Source organism: Denticeps clupeoides, chromosome 12 (genome assembly GCF_900700375.1).
Source record: "Denticeps clupeoides chromosome 12, fDenClu1.1, whole genome shotgun sequence".
In the NCBI taxonomy this organism is placed as follows: Eukaryota; Metazoa; Chordata; class Actinopteri; order Clupeiformes; family Denticipitidae; genus Denticeps; species Denticeps clupeoides.
This window is the reverse complement of record NC_041718.1, coordinates 22,494,165-22,517,713: the sequence shown is the minus strand read 5'-3', so window position 1 is coordinate 22,517,713 and position 23,549 is coordinate 22,494,165. Positions and strand designations below refer to the sequence as shown.

Below are 23,549 nucleotides of genomic sequence, written 5' to 3'. Positions count from 1 at the left end.
AGCAGCACAGCACACAATGCACACAGTGAAAATTGTCCTCTGCATTTAACCCACCACCCTGAGTGAGCAGTAGGCAGCCATGACCATGGTTACAAAATGGAGTCTAGATTATAATAATATTTATATATACAGTAGAGGCCAAAGGTTTGGAGACACCTTCTCATTCAACGTGTTTTCTGTATTTTCATGACCATTTATGTTGGTAGATTCTCACTGAAGGCATCAAAACTGAGAACATATGTGGAGTTATGTACTGTATATAATATGAAGCTTTGTGCACAGACAGTGAAAGTGAAGTGATTGTCATTGTGAAACACAGTGAATTGTGTCCTCTGTATTCAACCCATCCTCTGAGGGAGCAGCGAGAAACCTTACTGGCCCCAAAACAGAAAGAATTCATAATTCAGGACCCACATCCATATTTATTTCATCATCATTGACAGAAATCATGAAGATATGAAAATGTACTTTACAATAGTAGGTTAAAGAAATATGAACCTTATCAGACATTATTCATTTCCACCAATAAACATTAATAAAGGGGATTCTGGCCCGATCTCCATTCTCTCGCTCTGCTGCAGCAGAATGACCGAGAGATGACACGCCTGGCACCCAGACAGCCGGGCGAATCGTTAAACTGGATTCCAGTTAATCACCACAACTTTACTCCAGATCACAGGTGAGCCGGGACCGTCTTCAGAGCCTCGTCTGCCATCCGAGAGACATCAACGTTCTGTACCAATGACAAAAAGATGGCGTCAGCCAGTCCAGTGTGGCGCCGCGTGGGGGCGTGGTAATGAAACGTACCTCAGGCTTGTCCCTGTGGGTGTTCACCGCATCCACTTTTAAGCAGACGGACTCCACCTTACAAGCCTGTGGAGGGAAACGGAAGACAAGATCAAGCAGCTGCTACAGAACATCCTGTTCTTCAAGGGGAAACATCTCGAGTGCAGCTTTACCGTAGGCCACGGGCGTGAGTTTCAGAACCGCGTGCAAAGGACACTTGAGATACGGAAGCTCCTCTGGGGGGACAGGAAATAAGAACGTTAATTCAAAACAAACCCATGGCCCTGTTGTGGAGCATCTGGGGCTGCATGGTGCACACTGTACGTTTCAGGAATCCAGAAAACATATAAATGACGAGAACTTCATGCAACTCTAATGAATGATGCAGACCAGCAGACTTGTCCAGGAAGTAGGCCAGCAGGCAGCGCATGACGGCCTGGTGACAGATGACCAGGACATTCTCCTGGCGCTCCAGCTCCATGATGACCGGCTCCAGCCGCTGCACCAGGTCCTCGTACGACTGCAGCAGGACGAGAAACAAGCTGGGACCCGTCTGTCTACAACAGGGGTGGGCAAACTATGGCCCGCGGGCCACATCCGGACCGTCGGTCATTTTATTCTGGAACATTATTTCAGGAATTCTGAACCAAAGTCATAATTATGACTGCTCTCATTTCAGTGCATCCTGTAATGCCTGGCGTTCCACCAGGTGGCGCATTAGGCACAGATGGTGTTTTTACACCGATTTGCACGGTAAATCACGTGTCACAGTCAAGTCACGTGACTATGTTAATAAATGTATTCTACATGTCATCTTGACAAAGTAAAAGACCTGTGTGTATGCAGATAAGATATTGTACAAGATGGTAGCCAATTTTTTACTTACTGACTGGGCTACTAGCACCCTGGAGATGCCCACCTACACTAAACTGAGTTTAACCCCCATATAACACACATCTCAACATGCAACACTCGACTATTTACATCCAGTCAGCTCATTTCCGGATCTGAAGGCTGATCAGGAACACAGTTCCCACTAAAAGTGAATATTAACAATGTAAATATTAACACTGTAATGCCCTTTTTTATGTTTATGTCTGCATCCGGTGCTGGCCCGGCCCGTCTGACAAATTTTAAAAGTCAATGTGGCCCCTGAGCTTAAAAGTTTGGCATCCCTGGTTTACACACATCACATGAAAAATGAGGTTCTGACCAATTAATAATTATTCAGATTACTGTAAATGGTGACATTTAGAAATTTGAAGGCATGACTTTAATAGTCTTTAAAATGCCAAATTCCCTCCCAGCTGCTGCCAGACCGAAGAAGTAAAACTGGAGTCAGCCAGCCAGTGTGGACTCACCTCGCCTTTAGGATATCGGTACCGATATTTGTCTTGGTCCCGCAGGGCGAACTCCAGAGGGTAATGTTCCTGGATCTCCTCGTACATCATCTCTTCACAGACACCCTACAATTAGAGGAAGACCAGATTCCAGAAGGCGGACAGACATGAGGAAAGGGCGGAGAGAGAAACTCACTGCATCGATCTCATTCAGCGCCTTCCACTGTTCGTACGGGACGTGCAGAGATTCGGCCGTCTGGATGGTCCTCTTCATCTGACTGGTCCATACCTTCAGGTCGCTGATGTTCTGCTCCTCAATGAAGCACCGTAAGCATTTGGCGAACTGGCCGGTGTGAGATAACCCAGACTGGTGAGGAGGATTCATCCTGGATGAAGAGTTTTGTGGATTAAATTGTGAACCAACCTCCTTCCCTCTGGAGGACAGGCCAGAGTCCCCACCGATGCGGCCCTTCAGGTTCAGCTCGCTCTCCCCATGTCGGCACAGGTAGATGGAGCGGGGCGTGATGTGGATGTTCATGAGGTAGTACACGATGCGGCTCTGCACGTGGTCCAGCACCCGGTTGACCAGGTAGCGGCTGCCCACGTCAATGATCTTGATGTAGGAGAGCTCCCTGCGCCAGAGACAAAAAAAAAAAAAGGAATTTGAAATGTGTTACATGAACCAGAGAAAATGTCCGAGTCCGGCCGTCATAACTCTCCTCCACAAATCACACCATGCAGCAGCTCACCGGTCCAGAACCTCGTCTAGGGTCTGATAGGAGTTCTCATAGCACTTGATCCTCTTCATGAAGTCCTCCACAGCCTCGTCAGAATTGCAGTGGGTGTAGTCTGGACTCCCCAGCTTCACTTGCTGAGGGAGCCGGACGGGGAAAAAAAAAGAAGCGAGAACCAAGAAAAAGAAGCGAAGGGGAGCTGTTATGCTGATTTTGTTGGTGAATAACAAGTACAACTTCCTCAAAAAATAAAGGGAACACAAGATGGAGGTCCATGGAGGTCTGGATTTGGAGTCACACTCAAAATTAAAGTGGAAAAACACACTACAGGCTGATCCAACTTTGATATAATAAGTTTAAAACAAGTCGAAGTGAGGTTCAGCAGTGTGTGGGGCGTCCACGTGCCTGTACATGGCGTTGGTGGATGATGTCCCAGATGTGCTCAGTTAAATTCAGGTCTGGGGAACGGGCGGGACAGTCCATCAGTACTTCGTCCTGCAGGAACTACTGACACTCCAGACACATGAGGTCTAGTTTTTATCTCGCATTAGGAAGAACCAGGACCAACCGTACCAGCATATGGTCTCACAATGAGTCTGAGGATCTCATCTCGGTACCTAATGGCTTTCAGGCTTCCTCTGGTGAGCACGTGGAGTGAAGAGTTAACACCAACCCGGTCATGCTGGAGGATGTTGCAGGCAGCAGAACGTTCTCCACACCGTCTCCACTCTGTCACATGTGCTGAGTGTGAACCTGCTTTCATCTGTGAAGAGCACAGGGCGCCAGTGGCGAATTTGCCAATCTTGGTGTTCTCTGGCAAATGCCAAACGTGCTGCACGGTGTTGGGCTGTAAGCACAACCCCCACCTGTGGACGTCGGGCCCTCGTACCACCCTCTGTTTCTAACCGTTTGGGCAGACACATGCACAGTAGGACAGTGGTGGTCTAGCGGGTAAGGAAGAGGACCCGTTATTGGAAGGTTGCCGGTTCGGATCCAGAGCTGCTGAGGTGCCACTGAGCAAAGCACCGTCCCCACACGCTGCTTCCCGGGCGCCTGTCATGGCACCTGCTCGCATTGATGTTCCATCCAGGATGAGCTGCACTACCTGAGCCACTTGTGTGGGTTGTAGTCTCCGTCTCATGCTACCACCAGAGTGAAAGCACCGCCAGCATTCAAAAGTGACCAAAACATCAGCCAGAAAGCCCAGGAAGTGAGAAGTGGTCTGTGGTCACCACCTGCAGGACCACGCCTTTAAGGCCAGTGGTTAAGGAAGCGGCCCCGTAATCAGGTTGCCGGTTCGAATCCCGATCCGCCAAGGTGCCACTGAGCAAAGCACCGTCCCCACACACTGCTCCCCGGGCGCCTGTCATGGTGCCCACTGCTCACTCAGGGTGATGGTCAAATGCAGAGGACAAATTTCACTGTGTGCACCGTGTGCTGTGCTGCTGTGAATCAGTTTGTTTTCACAGGAGTGTGATTGACTTGGAGGTACATTCTGTTGTTTAAATGTTCCCCTTTATTTTTTGGAGCGGTGACGTGACTTTCCGGTCAAAATGAGTGACTTACCACAATGTTTTCCGCAATGACGTCCGGGTCTTCACACACCAACTCCACAAAAAACACCTGCGAGACGACAGCAGCGCATCAGTGGAGGAGCGATGAAGTAAAACCAACCCTGCAGAGCGCAGCACCTTAAAGCCGTTCTGTTCTGCAAACTGGACGATGATGTCCCTCCGCTCGCGGGTCGTGTTCGTAGCGTCGAAGACCTGGTGAAAGAGCAGCGGCCACGTGGTGTTACACTTCAAACACCAGCAAATACCAGAACCTGGAGAAAAATGTCGAATCGAGGGCCGAGGAGCAAGAAACAAAAAGGATCGTGTTTTCATATTTTAACAGCACATGGAGGAAGGTTTTCATTTCAAAAAAACTTCTTCTGTGCGTTTGGTTTTCGTGTAATAACTCATTTCATCCGTAAATCTCATAATCACCCAAAACACCCGTCTGCTTCTCAGCCCTCCATCGGTTATGGAGCGTCTGGAAATGAATTCCAGCATGTCACTGCATGACATGGGAACCACCATGAAGGGGACAACTCACCGCGACTTGTCCTCCTTCCTTGGTCAAATACTGCTGGACATCGTTCAGCGCCGCAGAAGCGCACTGTCTGCAGAGAAACAGAAATGGACGTTTCACCGGTCCGACCAGGCTCGTCAGAACGTTCTTCAAGGAACCTCGGAGTTAAGAGCTCACTTCCTGATCTTAAGGCCTTCCTCATTATCTGGACGAAAGAACTCAAAGTTCTTGTAGATCTTCACACACTCCCGCCGGTACTGTCCAACGTTGAACTCTGGGAAGAGAGAAGAGGGTGTTTGAGACGCCGGACATACGTACCGTGCTGGCCGTGGAACGGAGAGGATACCTCGAGTCGGGACGCCGATCCAGTTGAGGTAGCGTGTGAGCTTCTTGGAGATGTACGTCTTGCCCCTGGCAGGAAGACCCACGGTGACGATGACCGTGGGGCAGTTGGTCATGCACACTGGCCGGGAGAAACAGACAGAGGTGTGAAATTAGCATCACAGAGGACCGGCAACTCTTATTCTCAGGTTGGATATTTAAATAGAAGTTGGCTGTGGGATGTTAGACATTTCATTCACAAAGAAAGGAGCAAAAAAAATCCTGTATATCCTGAACAAAACTACTGATCACATTCCGAAAATCTCACATCTGACGATGAAATATTGGATGCATAAAACAACAACATTTATATCGCACATAATCACATACAGTACATCTCAATGGGCTCTGACAGGCCCTACAGTTGACCCTAACACTTAAACCTTCTGCACACAAGGAAAAACTCCACTAAAAAGGAAGAAAAACAGAAAGGAAGAAATGTTGGGAAGGAGTGACACAGAGTGGGACCCCCTTCCAGGGTAGAGGGAGCCTGCAAGAGGAGTCAGTGCAGGGCTGGGGATGGTTTGTACAATAATAGAAAATGTTGGAGAGATGGAGAAGTCCGAAATGGACAATGGCGGAAACTTAAAGAGCGATTATTAATTATAAATACAGAACGCGCACGTGATGCTCGTGTCTTAATAAATAAAGTAATACATAAGCGGCGCGTGTCTTAATATATAAAGTAATAAATAAGCGGCGCGTGTCTTAATAAATAAAGTAATAAATAAGCGGCGCGTGTCTTAATAAATAAAGTAATAAATAAGCGGGGCGTGTCTTAATAAATAAAGTAATAAATAAGCGGCGCGTGTCTTAATAAATAAAGTAATAAATAAGCGGCGCGTGTCTTAATAAATAAAGTAATAAATAAGCGGCGCGTGTCTTAATATATAAAGTAATAAATAAGCGGCGCGTGTCTTAATAAATAAAGTAATAAATAAGCGGCGCGTGTCTTAATAAATAAAGTAATAAATAAGCGGCGCGTGTCTTAATATATAAAGTAATACCGCGAGAGAGGAAATTCGTGTCTCCTCGCCACGCACCCTTCCTCTGGAAGATGTGCTTCTCCGGAAGGCCGTTTTTGCAGGGCATCCATATTTTCTTCAGCGGGTTCTGGGTGAGTTCCCGCGGCGCGGCGGAGCCCGGTGGCCGCTCTGGACCGTCTTCCATGGAGCTGCTGAAACCGAGAGTCCCCGGTCCCGGTCCACACGCTTCCTGGAGCAGCAGCGGGAATACCGCCATGTACCGAATACAGGCGCAGCAGCGGGAATACCGACAAGTACCGAATACAGGCGCAGCAGCGGAAATACCGCCATGTACCAAATACAGGCGCAGCAGCGGGATACCGACACGCTTAGAATACAGGCGCAGCAGCGGGAATACCGGATGTTGTATATAATCAAATCATATATGCACAAAATGACAACCATTCCAGATTACTGAGATAATACAGGTTTACATTAAGTGTAATTTTGATACGGTAAGGTGGTGTTTTCCATGAAAATGCAAATTTTTAATGTATTACTAAGAAAAAATTATTGACAAAGAAATAATGATTTAAGCCAAACTGATCGATGCAACAAATGAATCAGCCCAGTACTTTTTATTAGTTATTATCCTGTTCTGTTAGTTCAGTAACAATGGTTTTCTGCTTAAATAAAGTCATTGCAAAAGGTTTTCTAGTAATCTAGTAAAACGTTGCATTCGGAAACCCAGCATCATTCCACTGGAACTGAAGACTGATACTTTCTCTACATTTCAGCAGATATTCCATAATTAACAGCTTCCAGAGTCCTTTACAACATGGATGAAAGTGTGGACAGGAGTTCTGGATATCAATTAAAAACTGAGGATATTTACATTTACAGCATTTGCCAGACGCTCTTATCCAGATTGACTTACAATCAGTAGTTAGTGGGGTTTGAACCTGGGTCTTCTGGTTCATAGGCAAGTTTGTTACCCGCCAGGCTACAATCATATTTCTGTTTGAACAGCATTGTAACAATATCCATGCTTCATGCACTGATATTTATTCGCATGTGTTAATAAATGAATATTATATATATTATGTCTAGCGGGCATGGAAGGCTAACCCCATGACCTCCATCTGAGTGGACTGTGGAGAGAAGGTCAGCTTTACTTTTTTCTTCCAGACCAGTGACCAGCGTCCAGAACCAGGTTCTAGTTCCCACCACGCCTGACCTCACAGGGAACTGGGATTCCGGGCCACCTCCAAAATAAACCATATAAGCTTTTCTGTACGATTGATTGATTGATTTCCTCCTGATCAGTGCAATAAAACACGTGCCTTGACCATCCTGATCATCATAATAATGAACACGGATCCTTACCCGCCCTGTCCCGGTTCTGAACGCTCCCCCGCATCCTCCTGCTGGGTGGCTGGTGGCACGAAGTAAAAATACAGCCAGTCCATGCGGAGCCGTGGTGACGTCACATCTGGCAGGAAGAAGGACTTTTCTCTCTTCTTACTTTATTCAGATGTATGTATTTCTAAATCTGCTACTTTAACTATGTACAGTCCAAGCAGGGTGGTGCAGGATATAAATCTTGAATCCCCTTGAGAGATGGAGCTATTGAACTCTGTGACGTTCCCACGTTTTAGAAAGTAGTATAAAGTTCAGCGAAAACACTAATCAATGGGAAACAGGTCACTGCATGAATTCCCTTTACAATTAGCCAAACTGCGGATGAATATTTGTTTGTCTAAAGCCAGACGTATGATTAATGATAGGCGTGTATGAAACTCCACAGTAATGATGGATGAGAAGAAAATCCCTGTCCGTCATGGGCCGGAATGCTCCAGCTATTCTGGTCTTATCATCGCCTCTGATGAGAATGGCCTGGATAGGGAGTGGAGGAGCCACATTCATGCAGCAGCCATTTCACCACTGTGTACACAAGACTCTACTCTGATCTTTAGTAAAATCCATTTTATATGCCAGTTTTGGGCTGAATATCGGCCATTACAACATGGTATCGTGATAATTGGTGTATACAGGCTGAGCATATTCGTCCAGGTCCTGATAATTAATCCGTTGTGGGAGCTTGTAGGAAATGATCCGAACGTTGTGAGCTACACCCTCACCCCGTCAGAGGCATCTCCACAGAAACCAAACAGCAGAGCCTGAAAACCATGATCCAGGGATGGCCGCAGTGGGTGACCAGTCCATTAGAAACATGCTTGGGGGAGGGTGGTCACACACAATAGACATCGGGACTGTTCCATCCATTCTTGTGTGTATCTGTGTTTTCTTCAGTTTTTCTGTGTGTGCTGTTTTTAGGAAGCAGAAGTGGTTTTTTGGTGTCTGTTGCAGAAATGGTTTCATGCCCAGTCGAAACATCACTTGCAACACAATGTGGCTGAGCGTGTTTCACCAAATGACACAGCATGAGGAGGATGTTGCGTAACACCGGGTAGTTCGCTGTTAGTGTCCCCCGGCCTGATGTGGCATGTTTAGTCTCGGTTAAAAGGCCAGAATGCTGGAAGCTCGGCTGTAGCCACCTCTTTAAGAGGCTGACCTTTCTGAGGCAGCAGACGGGGCCTATTTTTAACCAGCCTGCAGCTCCCGGCCACCCTCAAACACGACGGCCACTTTTATTAGTCAAGTGACAGAAGCTCCAGCCAGCCATGCCACCAGGGTTTGGTTCTTCTGTAACACAAAAACTGGACGGCCTTCCTAAAAGGATTCATGAAAACCATCTTCCAGTTCTTGTTGTTCTACATACCTTGGGTCCCCTGTCACTTCCTGGATTAGTCGGGGTCTGGTGTGCTACCTTTAGAGCAGGTGAGAAGGGCAGGCACGAAGAAAAGGATTCAAAATTGAAAAAGTTTAATCCCTGCAAAAGGCCAAAATTACAAAGACAACAACCATGGCAGGACAGCCTTCAGGTTGAAAGACTGGCGAAGACAATGCAGCCCCTGACATGCATAAAAACACACACAGTCCGTGCCCATGCAGCAGAGTGAAGTGCTTGGCAGTACCAGCTGTCTGTCTTGAGCAGGAGGTGGACATATTAATACTCACAGACAGTTAATAAATACACAGACACACACGTACAGCTGCTTTACAGTCTTCACTAATACAGTACTGTGTACTAATCAATACAAATATTGTAAGTTGTAGGCCTGAACAGAATTCACCCTCTTTAGCATGATGCCACATTATATAAAATCTCAAATCAGGAATATCTCATTCATAAAATTCATAAACAGCTGCATGCTTCAGATAATGAAGCGATTCACAGTAAAAGGCACAACTGTGACAGTTTTCTTTTTTATAAACCGCTGTCCAAACCATGTCCAAATCTGAGAAAACATTCAGTCTGTCAGAATAAATCCCCACCAGGTTGGATTAATGAGACGTTCAGGCCAGACAGCATTATACTACAGTAGAGAGTTAGATTATTGCTGAATATAGCTACGATGTTCCGCATAAGGACATAACACAATGTGTAAAAGACTAAAACTGTGCTCCTCCTGCCTCAATTTAAAACTCAAATGTATACAAGAGACAAGCAGAAGAGAAGAGGACCTTTTAAAGCCAGGTTCAGAGTGTCTGAAAACCCACACATTCGACATATGCATTCAGTACTGGTCAAATGTTGCACAGTTTATCAAATAACTGGAGTCTGAGGGACCAGTCAGTTTTTTTTAAACCAGTCTGGTTTTGGTTTACAATCCAACCTGGCAACACTTCTCTGAACTCTGAACTGCGTGTTTGTGGTCAACCCTCATTTTCTCTCCATTGGAAATCTTTTTCTCCGCTCTGGTTGAGTGATCAGCAGCATTAGTGGTGAACGGATGGACACTAATTATAAGGAGAATAGAATTGGTGAGAGGTTTCTTGACACAACCCTGTTGTTGATCCCTTTCTTGATCCCTATTGGCTGTTGCACACAGTTCCGGAATTTTTACTGCCGGCCGCTGTCTTCTTGCGACGTTTCAATATGGGGTTGTTGCTGGCGTCCAAGTCCTTGATCTTCACCTGATCGTAGTCGACACGCATGGTGGCCAGTGCGCTGGTCATCTCCTCCTGAAACCAGAGTGAACATGAGACAGAGACACGATGTTACTGGGTCACCGTCAGCCATAGATAATTAAGGCTGTTATATTAAGACACAGTGTGAAGATGAGAAACATTTAAAAGGGTTTCTGCAGGTTTAAGAATTTAAGACTTTTAAAGACCTTATTAAGGCCACTTCCATTAAATAAAAGGGCCAAATTTAACTGGCCAGAGTTTTTCTCTGCAGACTCTGTGAGGGCCAGATGCTCCTGTAAAATACTATATTAATTAATATACTGTGTTTTTATTCTATTTTTTTCCAATACTCATATTCAGACTCACATTACCTGCACTACAGTTTCTTTTTTCAAGGCTGCATGATTTAAAAAATATTGCAATATGTGATATAATAAATGACACTTTTGACACAGTCACATAAAATTAATAATTACTAAAGCTTTACATGACTGCAAATGTTATTTTCCCAATGTTGCAGCTTAATCAAAATAAACAATAAATAAATCTATAATTTTTTTTGCGTTGTCTGTCTTCTTTGTTGTCTACATGGTTCATTTTATGTTACTCTTGTTATTCTTTTCTTCATTACTATTCTTTTCAAAAAAATTTTTTTAGTTCATGTAATCACATGATTTGACATTGCTATTGTGCGGCGCTGTACTTGTGAACCTGGAAGTGCACAGAGCGCAGTGAATGGCAGATTACTGACAGATTTCTATTTTAAATATAAAAAAATTAATGTAGGAACATACTTTCCCCTCCTAATTAGGCTATTCCTGATTCAGTAATATCAGATCATTTTTTTAATAGAACGAGAACACGTCTGCATGCAAGTGAAGAATTTAGCCGTCTAGCTCAATAGGTGGTTCCACTTATTCTGATCTCATACACATATTAGAAATTAGCCAAATTATTTAGAGGTTACCAGTAAATAAATGTATTGGGTCTGCAGTATTTTTAATTATGGATTTAAGGATTACTAGTCATTTTTAATATTTAATGCCTTAATTTTTGAAAATTCAATTTAAGATTTTTTAAGGATTTATACACCTCTCAATTTTTTTTTATCAGTATTGAACAGTGCTGTCCCAATCCTGCTCACTATGCAAATGATCACTTATTAATATTATTTACTGGATTCTTGTATCATAACTTTTACATCTAATTCAAGAACATTCTTTGTTGGCTCCCCAAATTAGTGTACATGAGAAATTGTGCATAAAAATAAGAATATAAAAGACTGGGTGGGCAGGAAGTAAATGATAAGTTAGGTAATAATAGGTAGGTAGAAATTGTATTAATTCCCTGTATGCTATTCTGATGAGGAATTTCCACACATTTCACCAGCACCTCTCCTCATCATTCAACTTTTAAAAAGCAGCTGAGTCTGTTGCTGCTTGAACGCTGCATTTCCTCCTGTGAACAGCAGGTGTCAGCACCGAGTCACACCTCACCTTCACCTCCTCCCACAAGGCCTTCTCTTCCATCAAAACCCGACTGGTGTGGAGCGGCGTCTGTGGGACTTCCATTGATTGCTGAAAATAAAACACACACAAAAACATATTAAATTTATATTATATAGAATTTATACACACACACACACTCCAGTCAAAAGTCTAATGCCCCTACTCTGTGCTGGTTCTGGAGACTAAAATGGAGAATCCAATATAAGAAACATATTTAGTATTTGTTGTATGAGGAGAAAGTGAAGTATGTTTGATGAATCTGTTTTTTCCTCTTTTTTCCATCATACATACATCAACATGTATTCTTTAATGTCAAAAATACAACACCCAAACACCCAAACCAACACCCTGACTGGTAGCACCCATCAAAAAAGATCCTTCAGTGATTAGACAAGCAGACTCACGTTTATCCAGGGATGGTTCATGAACTGTGTTATGCTCATCCTCTCGTTAGGATCAGTTTTAAGCAACTGGTTGATCATCTGTTTGGCTGCAGGAATGAGAGTTGAGGTGAAATGAGGAAGCCAGAGGCACACAGGGCAACACACACATCTATTCAGGATGGATTTTTAGGACGGTGGTGTAGAAGAAGGGTTCTAATTTTCTTGACCAAAGTCAAGTTTCCAGGAAAATCCAGCAATGTAGGAACATGTGACCAGGACGGTGCTCCAGCGTGATTTGACAGGTTGGCCCGAGCATTGCTGGTATTCATGAGCTTCTATTTACACCCATGGGTGAATGTGGCTCTGACAGCCGCCTATTCACACAAATACCCATACATGCATGAAACTGAAACGCCGTGGCCGCTTAACCACACCTTCCTGAGACACCTCTGCCCACTCCGGGTTCGGAAATTCGTACTGGCCCATCCGGATACGCCGCTTCATTCCGGGGGAGATGGCCTGACCTGTGTTGGAGTAGAACGGTGGGTATCCACAGAGTCTGCAGGAATGCATGTATGATATTTAGTTACAAGAGAGTACATTCACACACTCACACACACACAAGGTGTGTGTACTCACAGGATGTACATGATCACGCCCAGAGACCACATGTCACATGACTTGTCATACTTCTCAGGACCCAAAACCTCAGGGGCTTCCAATATGACAGCAGCAAAACAGAAAGACATAAACATATTAACAATATGAACCATGAATGACATTTCACGCATCGTGTATTACAAGACAGTGTTGGATATTCCAGTATTGAACGTTGCACACTTTGTGCTAAAGATTTCTGCAGCTCAATCTGCGCTGCTGGTGGATGAAGGTTAAGACCTGATCTCAACAAATGATAAAGGAAGTGAAGTAGAACCTGACACGTGTTCAGAATTACTATAATGGAATGGCGGGTCAGAGACCCACCCACGTAGTAGGGCGTGTAGCATGGTGTCTGCAGCGTGTTGTGCAGCGTGGTCTCTTTGGCGAAACCGAAGTCTGTGAGCTTGAGGACACCATTCATGTCCTTGCTGTTGTAGAGCAGGTTCTCTGGCTGAGGAACAGGGAACAGGTGAGTTAACAGTCTATCAGCTGAACAACAGTCACATCAACTCACATTTCTCAGCTGTACATTTTAACAACTGGGTGGTAGTTGCCTAGTGGGTAACACACTCGCTGATGAACCAGCAGACCCAGGTTCAAATCCCACTTACTACCATTGTGTCCCTGAGCAAGACACTTAACCCTGAGTTGCTCCAGGGGGGACTGTCCCTGTAACTACTGATTGTAAGTCGCTCTGGATAAGGGCGTCTGATAAATGCCATAAATGTAAATGTAAATGAATTATGAGCCAATGCTGGCTCAGTGCATACAGTTACATGGCTGGTAATCATGGGGAATTGATGGCACGGCCCATAATAATAAAAAAACTGAATAAATGAAAACAAATGAAAAGTTTAACTTGTGAACATGTCTACCTATGAGTCCCATGAGCCCACAGATCCAGATCACCATCCTCACCTTGATGTCTCGGTGTGCAATGTTGATGTTGTGGAGGAACTGGATGGCCGTCCCGATGTCCCGCATGATCTCGGAACCCTCTGCAGAAAGAAGAGACACGTTGCTTAGCACCATATACCACTATGAAATCAATTCCTGAACTGAAGAGAAGCGAAGGGGAGAAAGTTGGGAGGTTGAATGACGTACTGGATATGAGCTGAATTGCCACTGAATATTTAAAGCTGCCATAATAAAAAACCTCAATGGGTTGTAGTAGCCTAGTGGGTAACACAATCGCCAGAAGTCCCAGGTTCAAACCCCACTTACTACCATTGTGTCCCTGAGCAAGACACTTAACCCTGAGTGTCTCCAGGGGGGGACTGTCCCTGTAACTACTGACTGTAAGTCGCTCTGGATAAGGGCGTCTGGTAAATGCTGTAAATGTAAATGTGTCCTCCGCCCGAAACATTCTGTCCTGGACATGGTGATCTGCTTTATTAGAAATACCTACACTGAACCAGAGAGAACCTGGACACACACACCTCTCTCAGTGAAAGCCTGGTCCCCCCTGGCTTGAATTCGACTGAAAAGCTCTCCGCCCTCCATACTGAAAGAGAAGAGAGTGGAAAACAGTACTGTCATTCATTTAAGCACTTCTACATCAGCACTGGGAAAATATGGCTATTATCATTTCATAACCTCTGTGTGTGTGTCTATATACAGTAAAGGCCAAAAGTCTGGACGCACCTTCTCATTCAACGTGTTTTCTTTATCTTCATGACCATTTATGTTGGTAGATTCTCACTGAAGGCATCAAAACTATGAATGAACACATGTGGAGTTCTGTACTTAACAAAAAAAGGTGAAATAAGTGAAAACATGTTTTATATTGTTCATTCACAGTTTTGATGCCTTCAGTGAGAATCTAGCAACGTAAATGGTCATGAACATCAAGAAAACACATTGAATGAAGGTCTCCAAACTTTTGGCCTGTAGTGTGTGTGTGTGTGTATTATACCATACACAGTTCTGACCTGTTTTTTTATATCAGCATCATGCACCTTATTAAAATAATTAGAAGGAACTGCTTCTACCTGATGCATGTCGCTTAGCAACAACACCAACAGCAGGACAAAATGGTATATTTGATATTTTTCATTTAAAAATTGAATAATTGGGGAATAATTGTTATATAGTTCAGTTCATTTACGTTTTATTCTCTGGTTAAAATTTCATAAAACAGAAACAATTAGTTTTAACTAATGGCAATGTTTTCTGACATTTGCAATGTTTTATCCTGATATGGCACAGGCACAGAAACATAAAACGTGAGGGAACCGCAGAGCGAGAGCTCGAGTTCTCCGGAGCGCTGTGTCAGGAAAGGTCATAAATCCAAACCGCAGTTTGAGCTGATAATTAACTGAACGCTAATGGGCCAGAAGGTGGAGCAGAATAAAAGGTGTACGGACCATTCCATGACGATGAGAAGGCACTTCTTCCCGTGGTGCATGTTCTCATAGACGTTGAGGATCCTGACGATATATGGACCCCCTGACACCCGCCAGTGGAGCTCCACCTCCCTCCTCGCCTTGGGACTGTCATACAAGATCTGACAGAGAGAACAACCCATCTTTCCCAACATGTCTGGTCATAAAATATCTTAGAATATACACAAATCTTCAAACAGATCAGGTTCTGTACAGAACAAATCACATTTACATTTACATTTAAGGCATTTATCAGACGCCCTTATCCAGAGCGACTTACAATCAGTAGTTACAGGGACAGTCTCCCTGGAGCAATTTTAGGGTTAAGTGTCTTGCTCAGGGACACAATGGTAGTAAGTGGGATTTGAACCTGGGTCTTCTGGTTCATAGGCAAGTGTGCTACCCACTAGGCTACTACCACCCATTTGTGAGGATGAACAAAAATGACCCAAAAATGTCAACAGGGCCCAAAACCCCATTACTGGTTAGCAATGCTAACTTACCAGCTCATCCATGTAAAGAAAAATAATTTAAGTAATGCAAAAGAATTAGAAGCCTTATACACAAAAGTCTTTTCACAAAACTAATTTACATAAAGCAAAAAACTTTTACCAATCACCGAAACAAATGTACAGGCAACAAATAATATGGAAAGTGTTAGGTATGATAGACAGTTTTGCATGGAGAGGTAAAAAGGTGCGTGAACCCATACGTCATTTTAACCAAATGGCTCAATTCTGTGTTTCCTGAGGTAAGAATAAAAAAAAAAAAAACAGATAATACGCTGCTTAGAGTGACCGGACATTCACTGACATGGAAATTATGTCTGGCTGGATTTTATTAAATATTAATTTGATTTTCACTTGTCAGCCACCATAATAAAAAGAACACTTCACACGTTGATCCATAATTATTCTATTTCTATTTTACATCCCATCTGCTAATCAGTGGGTCAGGAAAGCAGAATATGACTCTGTGCCGTTGTTGCTCGGTGACGTCGAATGTAAACAACGTGACACTCTGTGGGCAGCCGTCAACATTCCAAACCCGGACCTACTGCAGCAAATCCAGTTAGATCTAAATGGCATAAAAAATGGGAAGAAATCCGATGAATTGGCTGCTTCTGTGCTGTGAACGCTCAGGGTGAAGACAGGCTGGACATACACCGCAACCATGGACCCGGCGTTACACACACTTTCCATCAGGAGACATTTGAAGCAGCTGACAGTGATGGATCTCCTGCTGCTCGAGCCAAACCCAATATAGAGTCTGGCGCTGTCCGTCAGCAGCAGGACAAAATTACTCTGTTACAGACAGTTTTATGACGGTCACACCCCTCATCCACCATCACCCCTGCACCCTGCTCCCAGATGAGGTCAAACAGAGGACCAGTAAAACCACCTCCTGTCTCCAGGGTGACTGTCCTTGTCACTACTTATTGTAAGGTGCTCTGGATAGAAATGTAATAGATCCCTGTCGCTGTGAAGAGTTCCCTGTTCTCCGGTTTTTTAATACTATTGTCCCAAATCTCTCCTCCAAACTCTTCCAGCTCAAGGTGTCACCTTGCAGTGGATCAGCAGCAGGTAATGCTGGAGGAGACCACTTCTGGAACATGGTCCCTCAGCACTGGTGCCCCTCAAGGACGTGTCCCTCTACACCAATGACTGCACCTCTTGGAACTCAGATGTTAAACCCCTGAAGTTTGCAGATGACACCATCATCACAGGACTCATTCAGGATGGTGACGAATCTGTAAACTTAAAGGAAGTTGAGGGGCTGGCACACTGGACAAGTCACCACAACCTGGACCGTGAAGAGGACAGTGGACATCAGAAGACACTTTATCTACACTTGTGGTATTATTTCTGTAATCTTGGTATTTTCTGTATAAGATTTTGACTATGTTTGATTCGTACTGCAGTACTTTGTCAGGAATCATATTCACTGTATGTGTTTACATACTTGGCCAATAAATGCAACTCCACTTCTGATGAAGAAGAGGTTTCCACCAGTAACTGTGTGTAACGCCATGACGCTGCGTGTGTGATAGTGTACTCCTCCACTGGTACATGAGAACATTAAACCAGGTGCTCACTCGCTGTTTACTCCACACGGAGACACGTGAGGACGGGTAAAAATCTGAGCGCCGCGTATAAACACAAGGCCACTGTATCAGATTACTGAAATAATGCCAGACCAAAGAAGGATAGTGTCACGTTCTGGTGCGGAGTGTTTTCCGACCTCGCTGACACTCATTCATTATTTAGACCAGCGAGTCTCCGATGACACACATCTTACCTTCTTAAGATCAGGACAAGACTGCACCATGAAGGTTACTTACATACAGAGTTTCCACTTCCCTCTTCTCTCTGTACACACAGGTCCTCCCATAAATCATTCTGCAGCTTTTTACAATTCACAAACTATAAAACATCAGGGGCTAATAAAGTAATCCGGCAAACACACACCTGACTGACATGATATGAACAGTAGATCAACGTTCTGAGGAAATTAAAACAGTAACAGCACCATTCCCAGTGTTCCCAGCGTCATTATTACTATACAGTTACAGTCGCTGCTTATCTGAACTCACGCTGGCAGGTGCTGATTAACAGCCTTTATGGGCTCCGCTGGGGCAGAGTTCACGCCTTTCACACCGTAGTCCTGTCCATACGATCCAAATCCAGGCCAAATGAGGAGCTCTGCTCTAGAACAACGGTCTGGAACAGCATGAATGCAGCCTCAGAACCACCCCAGCTTCCCCCAGCCTGCACCCATCACCTATCCCCCTGGCGCACATTACAAAAGTACCTGTACCCGAAGCCTGGCACTGTATTCATTTTTCGGATCATTGTTTTGTGCCTGGCCAGGATTTATATATGATTTATAATCACACAGTCTGAGATAACCCTTGTGTGCCTGCTATCATGTGCGTGTTGTGTCCACGCTACTTCTGCCTCAGTAGGATGTTACGGGCTCATCCTGGATTAAATCCCGGCCCATAAATCCCATGCATCAGTGGTCATGTGGTGATTATTTCCACTGCGCAACCAAAATAGTGGGTCATGGTTCCCAGCATCGGAGGTTCAAGCAGGAAAAGCTAGAGCTGCCGTCAAGTTCCAGAAAGTCGAGTCATGGAGCTGATTTAGCCATGTAACAGATACACAGGGCAGTGCACGAACACACACACACACACACACACACATATACACCACCAATGTTGCCATTTTGAAGAATCCAATACAAGAAACATATATCATATTTGTAGTATGAGGTGAAAGTAAAGTATTTTGGATGAATCGTTTTTTTCCTCTTTTTACCTTCATGGCGGCTTTGTTCGCTATTATCATCATGAAATGCCGCTTGATGAGATGATCATTAACATGAGTGATGAGAAAGTGTTCAGTATAAACGTCCAGGACTGTTGAAGACCGGCTTAAGGTGGTGGACAGAAGACGAGTGTGAAATGCTGCCATCACAGCAAAAGAGACACAAATCTTCAACTTTTTGTTTATTACATAACCTAGTTGTGCATATTCAGTTTTATTCTATAATATAAAAAATGCAAGACCCATAAATGAGTAGGTCTCCTACTCAGACACTAGACAACACTAACAGTGGCCACATCACAGGCTGAAGAACTGGTCAAGATGGTCAACTTGTAGCTGAGTTTACTGGTGTGATATGAGGTGGACCGGGACCGGACCAGTACCTTGAGGGCGCACTTCTCCCCGCTCTTCTTGTTGAAGCACTCCAGCACCTTCCCGTTGATGCCCATCCCCAGCACCTGGCTGGAGATCTTGTAATCGTCCGTCACCGCGTTGCGCCGGACCTCCAGCTTCGGGTGGAGCGGCAGAGGGAAGAGCGTGGACCCGGGATCGGGGTCACCCATCGCGGGTGGAAGTTGGGGGTCTGCTTTAGAAGAAGGCTCTTCTTCATTTGCTTTTCCATTCTGGAGCATGTTCACGAAGTTGGTCAGGATGCGACTGAAAATAATAAATCCAGCCGCAGTGGGACGTCAGTAAAAACGACACCAATGATGCGCTTCTTCTTTCCGCTCAAAGTTCCCAGTCAGACGCAACTCGAGGAGCGCTGATGGACATTAGAACCATCCAGAGAACCGGGCCGTGTGGATGAAGTCCGGCTGGGTGGCCGCGGCGGCGCTGGACTCCTGGAACTGAAGCGCTTGCGTAAGCGCCGCGTTTCTCAAGCGTTCGTCCTTAAAGGAGAAGCGTCCAGAATAAAGAGAAACGCTCCCTGACATGAGGAATATTCCAAAAATGTGCCACCTGTAAACCAGAAGAATTTCCAAAGGGATCTGTCCCTCTCTGTTGTCCCCAGTCTTCAGATTCGTAATAAACCACATTTAATGCTTCTTTTAAAAAAATTGAAAACCTGTTAACCAACGTTTAACAATTTTGAATTTTTGTCACCTGGCAGTACATGAATTAGCATCAATTGAATTAATATGAATCAAATGAATGTATCAATTTATCTCCAGCAGGCCACGGTGTCACTGTAAAATGATAAGATTGAATTAAATCGCTATAACAACAACATTTATTTCTTATATAGCCCTTAATGGCCAAGAACAGACATAGTCCCACAGTTGTAGTGGTGGTAAAACTATAATCATCTTATAATTACTGATATAATCAATCTCTCCTCCATCTTACCCCTCTGTCATAGTAAATGGCTATTCTTGTGAGATTGTTTCTACATGCTAATTACTTTATATTCTTATACTTTATGCTAATTACTTTATATTTTATATATCTTTCCATTATAATGATATTCTAGGATTTCCATTCCTACTGAATGTACCACCAGCACCTCCAGTATAAGAAAAGGATTATTAAATGTTAGATCTCTCACACCTAAAATGCTTATTGTCAATTAAATTATTACAGATCAGGGGTTTGATGTACTGTGCCTAAAAGAAACTTGGTTAACTTGGAATTTGTAGCATTAAACAATTCTAGACCTTCTGGATACAACTAAACACACCAACCTTAACTGGAAGTGGAGGTGGCGTTGCAGTAATTTATAATGATAACCTCAGTATCGCACATATACCTGGATATAGATTTAATCATTTTCTATACAAACATAACCTATAACCAAAGTAAATAGTTTATTCCATTGATTATTATTTATAAGCCCCCTGGACGTTATTCTGAGATATATAGTGAATTTACAGACTTCCAACCTGGTTGTATCTGTGGATAAAGCTTTAACTGCTGCCGACTTTAACATCCACTGTAATAAATGAGTCTCAGACAGCGCCGCTCGGCACATCAGGACTGGAGGTGTGTTTAGGTCAGTTGCAGCGGCCGCTCTGTCCTCCCCAACAACAGGGAGCTGTTCCAGTCTCCTTGCTCCTCGCCTTTTGGTCCCTTGGCTGTGCCCCACAAAGCGAAGTGAAGTGAAAGTGAAGTGATAATCATTGTGATACACAGCACAGCACACGGTGCACACAACTAAATGTGTCCTCTGCTTTTAACCCATCACCCTTAGTGAGCAGTGGATGGTGACGGTGCTTTGCTCAGTGGCACCTCAGTGGCTTGGTTGATCGGGATTCGAACCGGCAACCTTCTGATTACGAGGCCGCTTCCAAAGAAAACTGCCGGGGACTGGTTTTGGGCTGGTGCAGTAGGAACAGGGGTCTCCTGATCGGGGCCAATCCTGTTTGCAGGGACTCCACCTGCTGGTTGAGAACAAATAGGGCAGAGGTGACTTTGTGAGTTTTTTTCTAGTTAGAAGGTATTCTCACTCTTTGATTCGTTTTACTGCCCTTTTTCTTTTTTTCTGTTAAAAGTCAAACATTTTCAAGCAAGGCTTGCTTCCAGCCATCCGAACATTGCTTGATCTCATCTGATCTGGGAAGCAAAGAAGGCTTGGGCCAGGTTAGTACTTGATTGGGAGACTGCCTGGGAATAAGATAAGATAAGATAAGATAAGATAAACCTTTATTAGTCCCACAAGTGGGAAATTGGACTTGTCACGGCAGAAAGTGGACAGAAGCAGAAGGTAAAAGCATCACAAAAAATAACATAAATATGTATCTGTATATATGTACAAATTTACAATTTAAACAGTTAACAATTTAACAGAATGTGCCAAAGTGTATGATCATACAGTACCAGGTGCTGTATGATTTAACTATTGAAAAACTTATGTTAAAGTTTTTTACATTGCTTTGTTTTTTTCTAAACTAAGTTAAGTATTTTCCCTCTTGATTCGTTTTCAGGCCATTTTTCTTTTTTCTTTCTTTTAAAAGTCAAACATTTCCAAGCAGGGCTTGCTTACTGGCATACCAGATGAAGAACACCCTATCTCGTCTGATCTCGGAAGTTAAGAATTGTTGGGCCTGGTCAGTACTTGGATGGGAGACTGCCTGGGAATACCAGTTGTTGTAAGCTTTAACTGTTTTTTAGTTTTTGACATCTCTTTGTTAGGTTTTTTTTCTCGTCACGGCTACAGGAATCAGAACGCATGTTCTGAGCGCATGTTGGAGGAGACAAGGAACCTTGGTGTGGTGGAACGCAAGGAGGCAGGTAAGTTCCCTCCGAGTTACTCTGCGAATGCGAACCGGCGTGAGCCGCAACACCACACGGATGTTGTCGTCCGCGTTTAGGTCACAATAGAGGATGGTACAAGACGAAAGGGAAGAGTTCAGGATACAGGATTGGAGAAGGGCAGGAACGGTCTTACTGGGCTTCGAGAAGAGAGGAGCCGAGTCGTGATGCCGTAAGTCTATCCAATTTATAGGAGTCACGTTGCCTTGTTTCCGTGTTACTCCCAGTCACATGATGGACCCCCCCCCCCCCCCCAGGGCCGACCCCCTGGAGCGGATGCGGTAGGCTGCCGGTACTCAGTCACCAGGGAAGGGTCTAGGATGAATCGACTCGGTATCCAAGACCGCTCCTCCGCGCTGAGAGGCAATGATGCGCTCAACTGTGTACTCTGGTCCCCCGTGGCAGCGAATCCGGAGCCGGCGGATGAATTGAGGATCGGGAGCTGGAGACGGTAGGTGAGGGGGTTGATCTGGCTGAGGATCTGAAATGGCCCGATGTACCTAGGGGACACTTTATGCGACTCAGTCCTGAGACGAAGGTCCTGCGTAGACAGCCACACTCTCTGTCCCACTTGGAAGCGCAGTCGGTGGGGGTGCCGGCGGTCGTGCTGGGTGGACATCCTGCGTGAGGTGGTGAGGACTGCCGACCATGCTGTTCTCCAGGCATTTCGGCATCCACGGATCATCTGACGGGCCGACGGGACCCCACCTGCGGGCATCTGTTGAGTGAAGATGGTGGGTTGAAAGCCATAGCATATTTCGAAGGGGCTATGGCCGGTGGTGGAGGAGACCTGTAGGTTATGGGCCAGCTCTGCCCAAAGGAGAAAACCGGGCCAGGTGCGTTGATGTTGTCCCAGCTGGTATTGTCGCAGGTATTGTCCCAGCTGTTGGTTGGTTCTCTCCACCTGGCCGTTGGTCTGAGTATGGTAGCAAGAGGAGAGACTGTAGGTGGAACCAATGAGGCGGCAGAACGCCTTCCACACAGCTGAGACAAACTGGGGTCCCCGATCGGAGACAATGTCCTGGGTGAACCCATGGAGGCAGACCACATGTTGAAGCACAAGGTCAGCAGTTGTGGCAGAGGATGGTAGGCCAGGCAGGGCGAGAGAGAAGCGATCCACTATGGACAGGATGGTGGTCATTCCATTGGCTTCTGGGAGACCGGTGATGAAGTCCAAGGCGAGGTGGGTCCAGGGACGGTAGGAGAGCTGGAAGTTAAATTGTTCAAAAAACAGAGCCCACCTCGCCTGGCGGGGATTGAGTTGTTTAGCAGCTTTGATGCAGATGAGGTTTTGATGATCGGTCCAGACCAGAAAGGGGGTGTCACAACTTTGCAGCCAGTGCCCCAACTCTTCGAGTGCCCACCTGACTGCCAGCAGCTCACGGTCCCCCACCCCGTAGCGGCGCTGCACAGGGGTGAACTTCCGTGAGAAGAAACAGGTGCAATTCCCGGTCCGGAACGCGTTGAGAGAGAACAGCACCAGCACCCTCCTCTGATGCATCCACTTCTACCACAAACGGAAGGGAAGGATCGGGGTGTTGAAGAATAGGAGTGGTGGTGAAACGAAGGGATAAGGACTTGAAAGCCTGAATGGCCTCAGTGGTTAGGTGAAACGGACGTGATGAAGGCTTGGTGAGAGCAGTAAGGGGTGCTGCGACTGTACTGTAACCACGGATGAAGCGATGATAGAAATTTGCAAACCAAAGAAACCGTTGCAGCTGT

At 45.0% G+C, this 23,549-nt stretch overlaps 2 protein-coding genes and 1 pseudogene across 2 annotated transcripts; 1 reads left to right on the top strand and 2 right to left on the bottom strand.

The window, feature by feature from the left end:
• Positions 1–480: 480 nt before the first annotated feature.
• Positions 481–6,567, bottom strand: LOC114800383 (6-phosphofructo-2-kinase/fructose-2,6-bisphosphatase 4-like). The gene is made up of 14 exons (XM_028997681.1): positions 6,358–6,567; positions 5,280–5,396; positions 5,111–5,207; positions 4,958–5,024; positions 4,552–4,626; positions 4,427–4,483; positions 2,876–2,997; positions 2,551–2,758; positions 2,323–2,469; positions 2,148–2,252; positions 1,177–1,306; positions 955–1,022; positions 808–873; positions 481–733 (listed from the first exon to the last, which is right to left on the bottom strand). Exons 1-14 carry the CDS (start codon positions 6,554–6,556, stop codon positions 674–676), a joined length of 1,518 nt encoding a protein of 505 aa, XP_028853514.1. The 5' UTR covers positions 6,557–6,567; the 3' UTR covers positions 481–673.
• A 2,576-nt stretch (positions 6,568–9,143) lies between these two features.
• LOC114801289 (MAP kinase-activated protein kinase 2-like) lies at positions 9,144–19,421 on the bottom strand. The gene is made up of 10 exons (XM_028999390.1): positions 18,962–19,421; positions 15,232–15,371; positions 14,305–14,369; positions 13,784–13,863; positions 13,190–13,316; positions 12,845–12,920; positions 12,640–12,764; positions 12,227–12,312; positions 11,811–11,891; positions 9,144–10,368 (listed from the first exon to the last, which is right to left on the bottom strand). The coding sequence occupies exons 1-10, from the start codon at positions 19,208–19,210 to the stop codon at positions 10,216–10,218; spliced, it is 1,182 nt and encodes a 393-aa protein (XP_028855223.1). The 5' UTR covers positions 19,211–19,421; the 3' UTR covers positions 9,144–10,215.
• Positions 19,422–21,552: 2,131 nt separating this feature from the next.
• On the top strand, positions 21,553–21,671 carry LOC114801452 (uncharacterized; annotated as a pseudogene).
• Positions 21,672–23,549: the final 1,878 nt, after the last annotated feature.